Here is a 14,042-nt window from a genome sequence, read left to right on the forward strand (position 1 = left end):
AATTACTGTGTTGATATTACTGTTTTATTTACATGCTGGATGGCAACTTATGTCAGACACAGGGATGACCGATGAAAACTAGCCTTTTGGCTAACTCGGGTAACTTTACATATAACCTCTTAATTAGTTGTACAATGGCCATTTTAAAATAAATAAACTGAACTGAAAAAAATTCAACAATGATAAAACGTTGTATTAACATTTAAAAGCTGATAGACACACATTTAGAATTGTAAAATGGTGTCCTTTTGTGACTAGGTAGTTCTCCATTTATAACAAAATGTACTGGAATTGTTTAATTTCCAGTACAAAGCAGTTTTATTTTAGTGATGTTTCATTAGTAAGGAATTAACTATCAAAAATATCTTGACTAAAGAATATGATCTGAAAAGTTTGCTAACAAAAGAAAAAGAAAGTTGTTGAGTTAACTTACTCCAGACCTCCCCTGACCGCCGTCCCAAACTGGGCGTGGCGCTTCATTGATTGACACTCACCTCGACCAATTAAATCTCTCCTTTGGCAACGGACGAAAAAGTTCCGGAAGTAGCTTACAGCAGCTGTTAGTGTTTCTGTCAGGAGGTTTTTGGCAAATGTTTCGGGGAGATAAAACACAGTTAAAACAGATTTTTCTAAGTAGAAATATGGCTAAAGTACCTAATCAATGTGGTACGGCAGTTGGTAAAAACAGTGGAGACAACAGGTCGGTTCATTCAGACACTGTTAAAGAGGTTCACAACGTGCCTCTGCAGGTGATCATCAGACCGTTTCCTCCGGAGTTGGACGAGCAGAAAGTCCAGAGTCTGATGGATACCATTAAGGTAACATGTTCGCTATTTAATTGTTTAAAAAATTGTACGAATACAAAACGGTCGTTTCTGTGTTGTAACGTGAAAACATCGTCTGTAAGTTTCTAAAATACCCTTCATACGTGTCTGTTTTGGGTAATGGAATGCAGAAACAAACCCACATTGAATTTAAACTAATAACTAACACTGTTAAATGACGGATTTTCTTCTGAAGCCTAGTTTTTACCTTTTGGTTTACCCATCCGGTAAAGAAAGAGGTGTTTAAACAGTAATTGGTTGATGGTTAGAGTTCGAAACCAATGTCGTACAGTTTTAAAGTCTTGCTGTTTTACATCCACTCTTTATAATGTATTTTATGCATTTAACTAATATTATTTAACTTATTTTAATAATATGCGTTAATATAAGGCCTCAGATGAACTTCTTACTCTATGTCGATGAGAGGCGGGGTCCACCCCGGCCAGTGCGTCACACACACATTGACACACACACTCATGCTTAAAAGGGCAGTATAGAGAATCCAGCTATCCTAACAGTCATGTTTTTGGACTGTGGAAGGAAGCAGGAGAACCCACGCATGCATGTGAAGACCATGCGGAAAGACCCCAGGCTGGGTTTCAACATTTTTGTTCAAAGTTTTTGTGTAAATGTGGTATTTCTGAGGTGTATCATGCCATGAAAATATCATACTGGCCTATGACTAATACAGATGATAAAGTCTGAGCTCTTTGCTGTGAAACCGATTGTTGGTTGGAGCACAGTGATAATGAAGCAGCTGATAATGAAGCAGCACACTGAGACTGGTGCTCTGCTAACTATCTGTTGGAGTTTGGTTGTACATGCTTGATTTCAACTTGTTTCACACTGCTGCTGTCCACACAGCCACAGCAACAAAGTACTGACCACAGATGTTCTTCCTTTGTAATCACCTGAGGACACCCAGTTGAAACCCGAAGGCCAATATAAAAAAAAAATATATATCTAGTTTACTTGATGGCTAAAACATTGGCCTACCGCTACTTTGACAATAATCCTAACATTTAAGTGTGGAGTGGTTTATTTTTCAAACTGAGTTAATTGTTTCTGTGCCACTTCTACTAGGTTTTCTTGTATACTGGTTGCATACTTTCAAGACTCATGTTTAGCCCCTCAGCTAAGCTGTAATTTCACTCAAATCATTCTGTTATATTACATAAAATGGTTGATTTAATAAAAGCATATCTGTAGTTTAGTGGTTAATGAGCATGAAGGTTTTTTCACTCTAAAAGATGTTGTTGTAATACTTGCATGTCTTGTGCTTCAGTGCTATTGTGTGCTCTAATTGACGTTTCGCCTTTCCTTCCAGGAGACTGCAGACATAAGCGTTGTTCCTCCCATTGATGTTCTCTGGATCAAAGGCAGAGAGGGAGGAAATTACTACTACTCCTTTGGAGGCTGTCACAGGTTTGCTGCCTATCAGAGGCTCAACATGCCAACTATCCCGGCCAAACTCATAAGATCAAACATCACAGACCTGAGGACTTACTTGGGGGCTTCGACGCCTGATCTGCGATAACGCTCTAGACTTTTCCTTGTTTTGACTCACTGCATTGGTGTTGTCCAACGCCAGTCCTTAACTGCCAGTGTCGTGCATATTTTAGAGTCCCTGCTTCAACACAAGTGATTAAAATAGCTAAATAATCTATTCAGCATGTCATGAAGTTCTACTGATCCCTGGTAATGAACCACTCATTTGATCTAGGGGTTTTGAACCAGAGAAACATCTAAGACGTGCAGGACACCAGCCCCTAAGAGCTGACTTTGGACACCACTGTACTATATGCTCAGAAGGATCATATACTGTGACTGTCGGTTACGGCAGGTTGTTGCAATGCACAGGATTTGCCAGCAGAGGGAAATAACGTTCTGGATGTAAACACATTTCTCATGTCAAATTGCTGTATGTTAAAATATTTAGTTTATTAATCAGATGCTTCGCATTAGTTTGAGCTTCTAAATACCTCTAAATAAATGATTTAATTTCACAAAAAATAACTGAATTCATTATAGATGATTTGTTTAATTGATTTGCTATTAGAGTTTACAGTTGTGGCAAGTTATGCTGTGTGGATGTCGAGGATCTGTTTACAGCCCAGACCTGGTACTTTTCCTTTTTATTTACTTTCATTTGACTTACAAAATATATAGATATACAAAAAGAAAAAAATATTTATAGATATCTAGTTATGTTGACAGTGTTTTTTCACCAAATATATGGCTTTGATATTTTATTTTATTACTCATGTTGTCTGCTTTGTTTTTGTGCTCTGGAATGCGAATAGGGGGGGGGTTATTATTATTAATTTGGCCATACATTGAAATACCAATAATTTTGATATTTTAAAAACTATTTTATTAGACAGCTGACATTTTCAGATGTTCTTCCTGTTTCTTTATGTGCGGTCAGCTTTGACTGGGATGTTTTAGAAAGCAGAGGAGATCATAGACCAGATGTTTTGCTGAATGAGGCAGATGTTCAGAGAATATCTAGATGACAAAATGCATTATGCATTATCCCATTCTGCCTTGTCATCAGACTTCTACTGTCTCTAAGAAAGATTTCATTCATCAGAAATCCTCTTGAGCCAATGAAGGATCATGCAAAATCTTAACTAATTCATGTAAAATTAAAATGTGTGTATTACAGTTCATACTACCAATAATTTCAGTAAATGCGTAAAGACAAAAGCCTCGTGCCTTTTGTAAGTTGTTATTTTGAGTCCTTGAGACTGGCTCCGCTCACTAAATCAAGTTGGACAGCTGCTCCCCTGCCTTTGCCTTGGAGGAAGGAACTGAAGTTTTGCAGAATAATAACGGTAAAATATAGACAAGGCTTTTCCTACATTAGAGTTTTCACATTGTGAGCATGGAGCTGTTTGACGATCTCCCTTTGTGGCCATCGAGGAAATGAAGGGTGACCCGGGAGAGGCTTTAACGGACGGGCCCTAAAGGGCTCTAAATGTCTCCTCTGAATCGTCGCGTGTGAGAAGATTTCCTCTAGTGCACTCACTGTCTGGAAGTAACCATATCCTCAAAGGGGGGTTGACACGCAACACCGGTATGAAAAAACGCATTGCACCTGTTGCTGGGAGAGGTTTCCATGGGTGGTTTTACATGCTTTCTCTTTGAGGATTTAAACCAATCAAGGGGCCCGGAGGAGGAACTGTTTGAGGCCACTTTGATTTTTTATGTTTCGTTGTCTATATTCTTTATTTAAAAAAGCTCTGGTCTATAATATAAGTTGCAAGGTGCTCACCTGTGTCTTCAGGTTTCGTTTTTTAATAGATTTTCTTGTGCTCTTAATGGAAAGAAAACCCCAAAAAACGATGTACAGAAATGTGAAAATATCCTTTGTTCATAAACTTATTGTAGTTTTACATTGCACAAAATTATGCCTCATAAATTGGCGGATCATTACCTAGCCGTTAATAAGCTAATTTATTTTTTTTATTTATTAAACATCTTACTTCACTATTTAATGACATACTTTACAGAAGAAATGATAAGAATATATTTTAAAACTATGCTCTCAGATGCTAGGTATCAACACTTCAGTTGAAATAAATGATTGTATTGGAGTTTATGAATAACAATGATTATCTTATTAGAAAACTACATTAATATATTTAATTTCAATTCAGTTTATTTATGCAGCATCAATTCATAACATATGTGGTCTTAAGGCACTTTGCAAAAAAGACAATTTATTCCAGTCATACAGATTCAAAGTCAAGTACATACATTCCAACTGATGCTAGTTATCAAGCAATGTATTCAGGTTCTGTTTATTATTATTTATCAAGTTGGTTAAAAAGGAAACCCAGGAAATTGCATCGAGTCTGTGACCTGCAGCTTTTACGCCTCCTGGATGAGGGTGTGCTGTGTGGACAGTGGACAGTCGCTTGCATTGTGTCGTTGACTTAAAAGCAATACCTCATACTGAGCATGCATGTAGCAACAGTGGAAATGAAACCTCCCTTTTAACAGGAAGAAACCTCCAGCAGAACCAGAACCAGGCTCAGTGATTGGGGGTTTGAGAGAACAGAGCAATTTACCTCTGATAAGTAAAGAATCAAAGCAAAGAAACATGAAATCTAACTGAAGAGTTAAAAATGAAATAAAGGATTAAATGTTTACCCATATGAAAATCTTAAATCATATTAAGTCAATTAGAATATTATTAAAAAGTTAAGTTCAGTAGCACCATTAGTTAGTGGACAATATTAGATTAATTACAGCCCTTATTTCTTTATTTTTATGGTTTTCGGCTTACAGTTAATGAAAACACGAGTTTAAAGATTAGAATATTGCAGCAGAAAAACAATTCAAAGCAGAAATGTGGGATTAATTAAAAGTATATTTAATACCTCTTAAAGGTTATTTAAAAAAGGTACTTTTAATCTGTCAAACGAGCCTCATTGGAACGCATATTCTAATTTATTGGACATGACTGTAAATTAATGTGTGTCTCTGAAAGGTAAATGTAAGATTTTCTTTTGCAGGATTTAGAGATCTTAATACCAGAGTTAATGTTCCTGTTCCTTGGTTTGGTGGAGAGGGAAATAACTGTGCAACATCTGACCCGGCCTTAAGGTTATCTCTCCAGGGAAGGTTTTCTTCTGGCACTGGCACACTCTGGATTCTGATCCAAATGGTGACCAATTTCAAAAACTATCTTGCTCCATAAGCTGGTTTCTAGTTTCTCCTGCAGATGAAAAAGGCAAAAATAAAAGAAAACAGCAAGATGGTCAACAAAAAGTTACAGTGAATTTAAACAGTGTATCCAAATTGTATCCAAGTTCATCAGAGACTGATTAATCCAACTGGGCTTCTTCTTTGATACTAGTTCTGTGACTTTTTTAGTCTGTCAGTTTCTCTCGTCTCTCTTACAACGGTGTGCTGGTTGATTCAGCATTAACCAGCACACAGAAATCCTTCCATTGGGATGTCATCAGGTTTGGTCCATGAAGGAGTTCTTTGTAACATTAGATAACGCTGGCAGAAGCTGCAGTGTTCCCCCTTCGAGGTCTCTGACAGGAACATAATTAAATGTGCATTTAGTTTAACAATTTTAAAGTTACAACTAGCAGGAAAATATTGTTAAAGAGTTTTACTCTGACATGTATTGAAATGCTTTTAAATCAACAGTTAATCAGAAAAGCATCATAATCATAAGCATTGCATTTTAACAATCTCAGGAGCACAGTCAGTGGAATAAAAGGTTATTTCAGCAGCTCAGTTTGCTGTCATGATATAAACCTTTTGCACAGTTTTGGCCAGAAAAGGGAAGTGTTCATGTGTGCAAAAATCCAGTTTTAGAGCATCTGTACTGCTACACCATTTTACTGCTCAGTGATATAGCTTTTTTAAAAAAGCATCCAAAGAAAAGTATATTTTCTGGAAAACACAAAGCTGAAGAGATAAACAAAACTTATTTTACATATTAAACCTTCAGTGTTTTTTTTTTTTTTTTTCAAAGTTGTTAGCACTGTTGCCTTTCAGCAAGAGGGGTCTGGGTTCAAATGCTGACCTGGGGTCTTTCTGCATGTTCTCCCTGTGGATGCATGGGTTCTCTCCAGGCACTCTGGTTTCCTCCTAGTTCAGTCCAAATACATTCATGTTGGTTGGTAAATTGGTCTTTCTAAACTGCCCTTAGATGTTAGTGTGTGCCTTTATGGTCATCTGTGTTACCCTGTGGATGGATGGACTGGTGACCTGTCCAGGCCCTGCAACCCTTGTGACCTCTGAACCTCTTGCTCCTTGGAGCAATAGGCACCAGCTCCCTTGTGACCCTGTAAGGACTCAGCCTCTTTTTTTTCTTCAGTTTCTTTAGGTTTTGTTTCTTAGGCACTCTCCAAAATGGGAATGAAACACACCTCTCAATTAAGGCAGATGTGTGCAGATGTTTATCAGTCAGTGCAATAAATACAAAGTTTAAAACAACTGGAATTTCTGACGAGGCCGGATGAAGACCCATTTATCTTCACACCACAAATGGAGTGGAGGATGAAAGGGGAGTAAAATGAAATTTCCAAAGGTCACCGATAGAGACTGCACCAAAAAGCAGCCTCTTGGAGTGTGGCACCAAGTCTACATAACTTTTTGACACCATCTGTGTGCCAACAGGTTGTTGGGGACACATGAAGGAAAAGCATTTTCTGTTATTTAATTACAAACGTAAACTTGTAGAGTTTGAAAATATTACCAGGACTTTAAGAGAAACTGTGTGCTTTGAGCAGATGAGTCTAAGATTGAGCTTTTTAGCAACAAACTCCACAGGCTGGTCTGGTGTGAAACAAAGGATGAAGATGTGTAAAAGCAACTCCAACCCACTGCCAAGTATGGTGGAGGATCTGTGATGCTGTGGGACTGCTTCTTTTCCAGAAGGCCTTGGGAACCTTGTTTGAATGTATGACTCAGAATTAATTCACCAGACACAAAATTAAATTTCTGCTTAGCTATCTCAATTTCCAGACCTAAAGAAGGTAGAAAACATGAGCTGGAGAGGACCAACAACTCTGTGTGACCTAGAGAGATTGTGCAAGGAATAATGGTCAAAGATCCCTCTCTGTCGATTGTGCAAAATAGTAACTGCAAGGGTACCAGTAAGTGTAGCTAGAGGGATTTAGTAACAAGTAATTTCCTACTATGCATTTTCCCCTTAATAAATGTACTGAAATTAAAGGTTGGAGTATTTAAATCATCATCTTAAGCTTATACTACTCCATTCAAAGATTAATTTCTTTTTAGTATTTTTATGCCCCTTTACCAGGTGTGCAACTAGGCCTGAAGCAAACCGTAGATAGACAAAACTCTAGATATAAAAATAGTGTCAGTTTAAAATCTCAGATTGCTTTCAGTAGTTGTACTGTGCATGGATCTATAAAGTGATCTTAGTTTAGACAGTAACCTTTCTCCCAAGTTTATTGTTGTCTTCTGGTTGTTTGTCAACATTAAAAATGTAAGCTGACAAATGATCTCCGGTTAGCCAGCTCACCCATTTGTTCCACTTGGGAAAGCATTCCTGGAAAATCCTCCTGAGAGAGTTTTAGCTTTAGGTGTTTGAGGAGTTGAGGATTTCTCACAGCTTCCTATCCGGAATTCCCTCAGCCTGCCGATGGCAGCAGGCGTGTAATTTGTGCCAGATTTGCAATGCCGTTTCCACTGATCCTCTGACCCCACAGTGGAGAGACGCTGCTCAAACCTTTCTCTCTGTGTAACTGTGTAAAAGTATACTTGGGATAAAATGGCAAAGGGTTTTATTTGGCATGCAGTCTTCAAACATAGGCTGTGGTTCAGCTGGCTTAAACATTTACACGGAAATTTGTAGAGATTTGCCCTGCCAAGGAGAGTTTCCTCGATTAAACAAAATGTCTAAATTATCATAAAAATAATGTCAACTCGGTTGCTGATATTGCTCTAGTCATTTAAAAGGATTGACGAAGCCAAAAAATGTCTTCTGTGGTCTCAGTAAAACCCAAAAATTCAAAAAAGTGAAGTCGAGGAGAAAGAAAATGACTATCCTCTTAAGTATATAGTAGGGCCTTGACCCCTGTGTTTGCAGTCCACTGCCCAGCATGTTTTAGATGTTTTCCTACTCCTACAAACCTTTCAAATGACCAAATTACCCCCTCAGCAAGTCTTTACATCCTGGAGAAGCCTGTTAATGGCCCACTGATTTAAATCAGGTGTTTTGGCACAAGGAAGCATCTTAAACATGCAGTAGGGTATACCCTTAGGACCAAGGTTGGAGACCACTGACATAAATTGCACCTGACGAAGTTTCTCCCCAACAGTTGTGTTCATAATGATAGCCGTGTGTTTGAAATGTGTGTAATGCTCAAAAACCTTACAGTATATTTTAATGTGCATATATGTGAATGCATTGGGAACACAGCAAATTATTCCTAAAAAAACATGAAGAAAAATAGTGAACTATTAGTGTTTCATGGAGTCAACCAACTTCTAGCTCCTGTCAACAGGCATTCCTGCCCAGAACGATTTGACTACATCCCACCATTCATTTGCGTTTCCTGATGTCCCCTCAGAAAAAGCATGTTTGGGGTCACCCCACAGGTTTATGTTGTATTAAAGTCCAGGGATTGGGAAAGCCACTCCATGACATTAACCTTGTTAGTCTAGAAGCAAGAAGTTTCTCTTTACTGGTGTGTTTGGGGTCGTTGCCTTGTTAAAACGTCCGTGTAGAGTGCATTTCCTCTTCAGCACAAGACAGCATGACCTCTCGAAGTGTGCAATAAAGAATATGGAGTTCTGTGGTGCCACAGTGGAGATGTCATCTTAATAATTTGTGGATAATCATAGTGGTGGTGTTACAGAGGAGAAATTATTTGCTTTTTTAAGTATTTTTCGTGCTTCCTCTGCACTCGGGTCCTTAATTTTCACAGAAACAACGATTCAGTAATCAGATGTCACAGATTCAGTTTATGTGTGCTCCATAAAATGATTACAGTGCACGCATAACAAGCTGATATTGTATATTTTCTGGTACATTATGCAAGACAACCAAAATTAAGACTGCTAATCAAATACGATGACATGGCACCTGTACTATAATTATAATAATAATAATATTACATTTACTTTAAAAGCACCTTTCAGGTAACTCAAGGACACCGTACAATTAAAGCAAAACTGGCTGTATACCACTTTATACTACTTGTCTGTAGGTCTCGTCTGCAAATGTCTGCCATATCAGTAGATCTTAGAGCATAAAATAAATAAGGTACTATTAAACACAATGAAAACTATGATGTAATTTATTAAGGGAAAATAGCTATCCAAACAGGCCTGAAAGTAAAAAAGTAATCACCACAAAACCATAGAAAATGTTGTGCTGCCCTTGAGGGCAACAATCGCCTAGGTTCTATGACAAAATGTCACTCAGATTGAAGTCCAAACTTTGACTAGACCACACCAACACCTTTGTTTTTGTGGAGCTTTTTGACCATTCAGAGGTGGACTTGCTGTTGTGCTTTGGGTCTTGAGCTTAAGGTCACAAACTGTTGGCAGAACACTCTCCTTCAGCACTTTGTTTCTCGTCTGGTCTTGAATTTCTTTACATCTGGGCCTTTTAAGATTTTTTAGCCTACTTCATGTTTTCAGACTGGTTGTACTTATCTCTCAGATTCTACCAGACCTGTAATGAAACACTGTTAGTAAAGATAGTGGTCTTAACAGGAAGAGTGGCCCCAAATAAAATTGTACTTAAGGCCCCATACAACCTTGAGCCAGCCCTGGAAACATGTAAGTTTGACAAGAAAAGCAAAACAAAATTCTTTACACTACCTAATTTATTTGTATTATTTTAAGGTATTGCCAAACCTGGTTCAGATCAAAATTTGTACCATATTGTTTTGCTAAATTTTCTGATTTATCCACTTTTTGTTTTACAAAGATGAAAATACAGACTGCAGCTTCTGTGCATTGAAACTTTTTTTTAAATCAAAAAACAACTCAAAAGTATCCCCTGGAGCATGAGTTTAATTTGATTTGTCTATATGTATGTCATTTCAATGAAGCAGGAGATACGATTATTCACTGAAAAGTGAAATTTTGACAACTAGGTAATTGAAAAGTGAGATTTTTAGTTATTTAAGAGTAAATACGATTCTGTTAGAGTTCACCCAGTGGATCTCATGGACATCTGAATTCAGGGTCTCTGCCTCAAGTAACTGTGAAGACTTTCCACAAAACAAATTTACGGACCAATTCAGTAAGTTAGAATGTTGTTGAAAAGTTTATTTATTTCAGTAACTTAGTTCACTAAATGAAACGCATTATATAGATTAACTGCACACTATCTGATGTTTTCAAACCTTTATTTCTCTTAGGATTTTCTGCTTACAGTTAATGAAAATATGACATTTAAGATTAGAATATTACATAAAAAAACATCTTTATTACAGAAATGTGAGCTTTATGGTTGTTATTTCCAAAAAATACTCGTAATCTGTCAAACAATCCTCATTGGAACATATATTGTAATTTATTGAATATGACTGTATATTGCAACACAGAGCATCAATAAAGTATTTTTGTTATTTAAACACTGAATCTATGCACCTGCACTCTGGAAAGGAGAATGTGCATAAACAGTTTGCTGTGGTTTGAACAGAGCTGCTATTTTCTCTCAGACCTCAGAAGCCCAACGACATGGACCTCAGTAGGTGGCAAAACAAACATGCTTTCGCCGATTAACAGATCTCCCCAGTGTAAAAGGACATTAAACCATTTCATGGCTCCATTTGGACACTGCATGCTACAGTCCACAGCAGCCATCTATTAAAGCCCCAGCAAGAGTTCATGATAAGTGTAATTAGCCAAAGAGAGGAGGCATGCAGCGTCATTTGCTGGCTAATAGTTCAGGGAATTTGTTGATATTTGGTGGGTTTAATCATCAGATAAAAAACTACTTCATAAATCTTCTCAATAATTATGAAAAGTAGGTCATTTCAAATAAAGGAGAACCCTATGTTTGGTGTTTGTTCCCAAAAGACCTGCATGCTCCTTCAGCTGGCAGTCAGGGTGTCTGATCTCTCACTGTTGATGCAGCTGAGGCACATTGAAGTGTCTGAATTGGCTGCCCGCTTGAGTTTACGTGGTTTGGAGGGACTAAATCATCCATTTGCCACCGCTTTGTTGTTTTGAACCCAGGGCAGCAAGCAGATAAATCCCTGTCATTCCAGGATCATCTGTTCATTGTTTATTTACTCACACTTAACTTTCTCCTGCTGTCTTAAAGCAGGGGGACATCCCAGCAGGATCCACAGCTCTAAGTATGCTACCTTTTTACAATAAATGCACAAATTTAATGGCTGTCCCTGAAGAGAACATTTGCATTAAAGAACACTTTACATTTTTTTTGTTTTACTTGCTAATAAAAGCAGATCTCAGCATGTGGCAGAGCAATAAATATTTCATTTTAGAAAAATACAGTGAATGTATAATTAGTCCCTAAATGCCTCTAAAAAGACTCCTAACTTCCGAATGTCCTGGCCAAGAATTGTTCATGCAATACTTAAAAGCTCTGCAACTTGCAGACAGTGATAGAACTGATGTTTAACTTTGTTTGCAAAAGTATTAATACTTTATGTTACTGATCAAGACAAAGAAGTAGTGCTAATTTGTTCAGTGGAAGAAACTGTTGAATGGTTTTCAAATGTTTTTATGATAAAAATCTGAAAAGTTTGTTCATTTGTATTCAGCCCCACTGAGTCAGTACTTTGTAAACCCTCCACTCACTGTAATTATAGCTGCAATAATTTAGCGGTATGTCTCTACCAGCTTTGCTCATCTAGAAACAAAAACTTTTGCCCATTTTTGTTTGTAAAATAGCTGAAGCTCAGTCACATTGGATAGAGAAAATCTGCAAACATTCATGTTCAGGTTTGCAAATCTTGGGCTGTGGACAATGTGAAACATGTATTGTTCTCTGATGAGTCCACCTTTACTGTTTTCCCCACATCTGGGAGAGTTACGGTGTGGAGAAGCCCCAAAGAATCGTACCACCCAGACTGTTGCATGCCCAGAGTGAAGCATGGGGGTGGATCAGTGATGGTTTGGGCTGCCATATCATGGCATTCCCTTGGCCCAATACTTGTGCTAGATGGGTGCGTCACTGCCAAGGACTACGAACCATTCCTGAGGACCATGTGCATCCAATGGTTCAAACATTGTATCCTGAAGGCGGTGCTGTGTATCAGGATGACAATGCACCAATACACACAGCAAGACTGGTGAAAGATTGGTTTGATGAACATGAAAGTGAAGTTGAACATCTCCCATGGCCTGCACAGTCACCAGATCTAAATATTATTGAACCACTTTGGGGTGTTTTGGAGGAGCGAGTCAGGAAACGTTTTCCTCCACCAGTATCACGTAGTGACCTGGCCACTATCCTGCAAGAAAAATGGGTTAAAATCTCTCTGACCACTGTGCAGGACTTGTATATGTCATTCCCAAGACGAATTGACGCTGTATTGGCCACAAAAGGAGGCCCTACACCATACTAATAAATTATTGTGGTCTAAAACCAGGTGTTTCAGTTTCATTGTCCAACCCCTGTACATCCATTAACATTTACTTTTCCTTCCCATAAAAAGTACTCCTAGATCAGTGCTTCTTTGTTCTCTTTGTGTCTCTGCTCTGTTCTCTCAGACCCCCAGTCGGTCGTGGCAGATGGCGCTACATAAATAAAACTGAATTGAATTGAAATTGAATCAATGTAAACTTCCACTGCTGGCTGCTTGTTACTGGTGTAGCAGTCTTATCTGTCTGATCCTAGAGTGCAATGAATCTACCAATTCCTTTGCTGCTCTGTGGCTAAAGGGCAGAGTTCCTCATCTCCTCACCTCATGTCGAGCAGACTGAGTTCTCATGGTGACTCCCTCCAAGTGGATAAATGGACACAAGGTGTTCTTGATGTTTACACCAGGTGTTTCGGTTTCATTGTCCAACCCCTGTACGTGTGCAGTTGTGTCATTCTCTTTTCTCTTTCAGCTCTATTTATCCTAAGAATAAACTACACACAGGTGTATTCCCTAATAACGAAGGAAACTGGTTGCATTTTATTTTATTTAGGGTTATTAAAGTAAAAGGAGGCTGGATACAATTGCACGCAACACTTTAAGATTTCTATTAAGAAAAATGTTTTATCATATTGCTTCAACTTCACTATTATACACTACTTTGTGTAAATTTGTCACTAAAATGTGGCAACTTCTTTACACTCTGCTGGTATTGTTTATAAATAATCATCCTAAATACAAAAAAAAAAATAAAAATACTTTACCTATTCATAATTCAGCTCCACCTTAAATAAAGAATAAACATGGAGAACATTTTACTCTCAAACACATCTGGACTCATTAATTCTTAAGTTTTATCAATTATCAATTTATCAATAATTTCATCAATTATTCTACAGCTCTAGGAAAAAAATAGGACCACTATTTCTGCAGTCATTGACTCTACATGTATAAAACCCTTTCCAGACAAGCAAATATTATTCAGCTTAATGAGGCACTGAGCAGGTGATCTCCTGATCAGTGACTTAATTCATTTCCCTTTGGGAATAATAAAGTATTTTTTGAAAATCTGGGGTTTTCCACCAAATATTGACTTTTTTTTTTTTTACTCTTCCTAATCTAAAACATTACCTTTTTGTTGTTTAGACAT

At 37.8% G+C, this 14,042-nt stretch overlaps 1 protein-coding gene across 1 annotated transcript; it reads left to right on the forward strand.

Annotated features, from left to right (window-relative positions):
- Window positions 1-449: 449 nt before the first annotated feature.
- srxn1 (sulfiredoxin 1 homolog (S. cerevisiae)) lies at window positions 450-3,533 on the forward strand (the record flags this gene model as incomplete). Its single annotated transcript, XM_047366783.1, has 2 exons — window positions 450-818; window positions 2,152-3,533. Coding segments are annotated over 2 exons (579 nt in total), but the record flags the coding sequence as incomplete, so codon positions are not given.
- Between the last annotated feature and the right edge of the window lie 10,509 nt (window positions 3,534-14,042).

The sequence above is a fragment of the Girardinichthys multiradiatus genome, chromosome 1 (genome assembly GCF_021462225.1).
Source record: "Girardinichthys multiradiatus isolate DD_20200921_A chromosome 1, DD_fGirMul_XY1, whole genome shotgun sequence".
Taxonomy (NCBI): Eukaryota; Metazoa; Chordata; class Actinopteri; order Cyprinodontiformes; family Goodeidae; genus Girardinichthys; species Girardinichthys multiradiatus.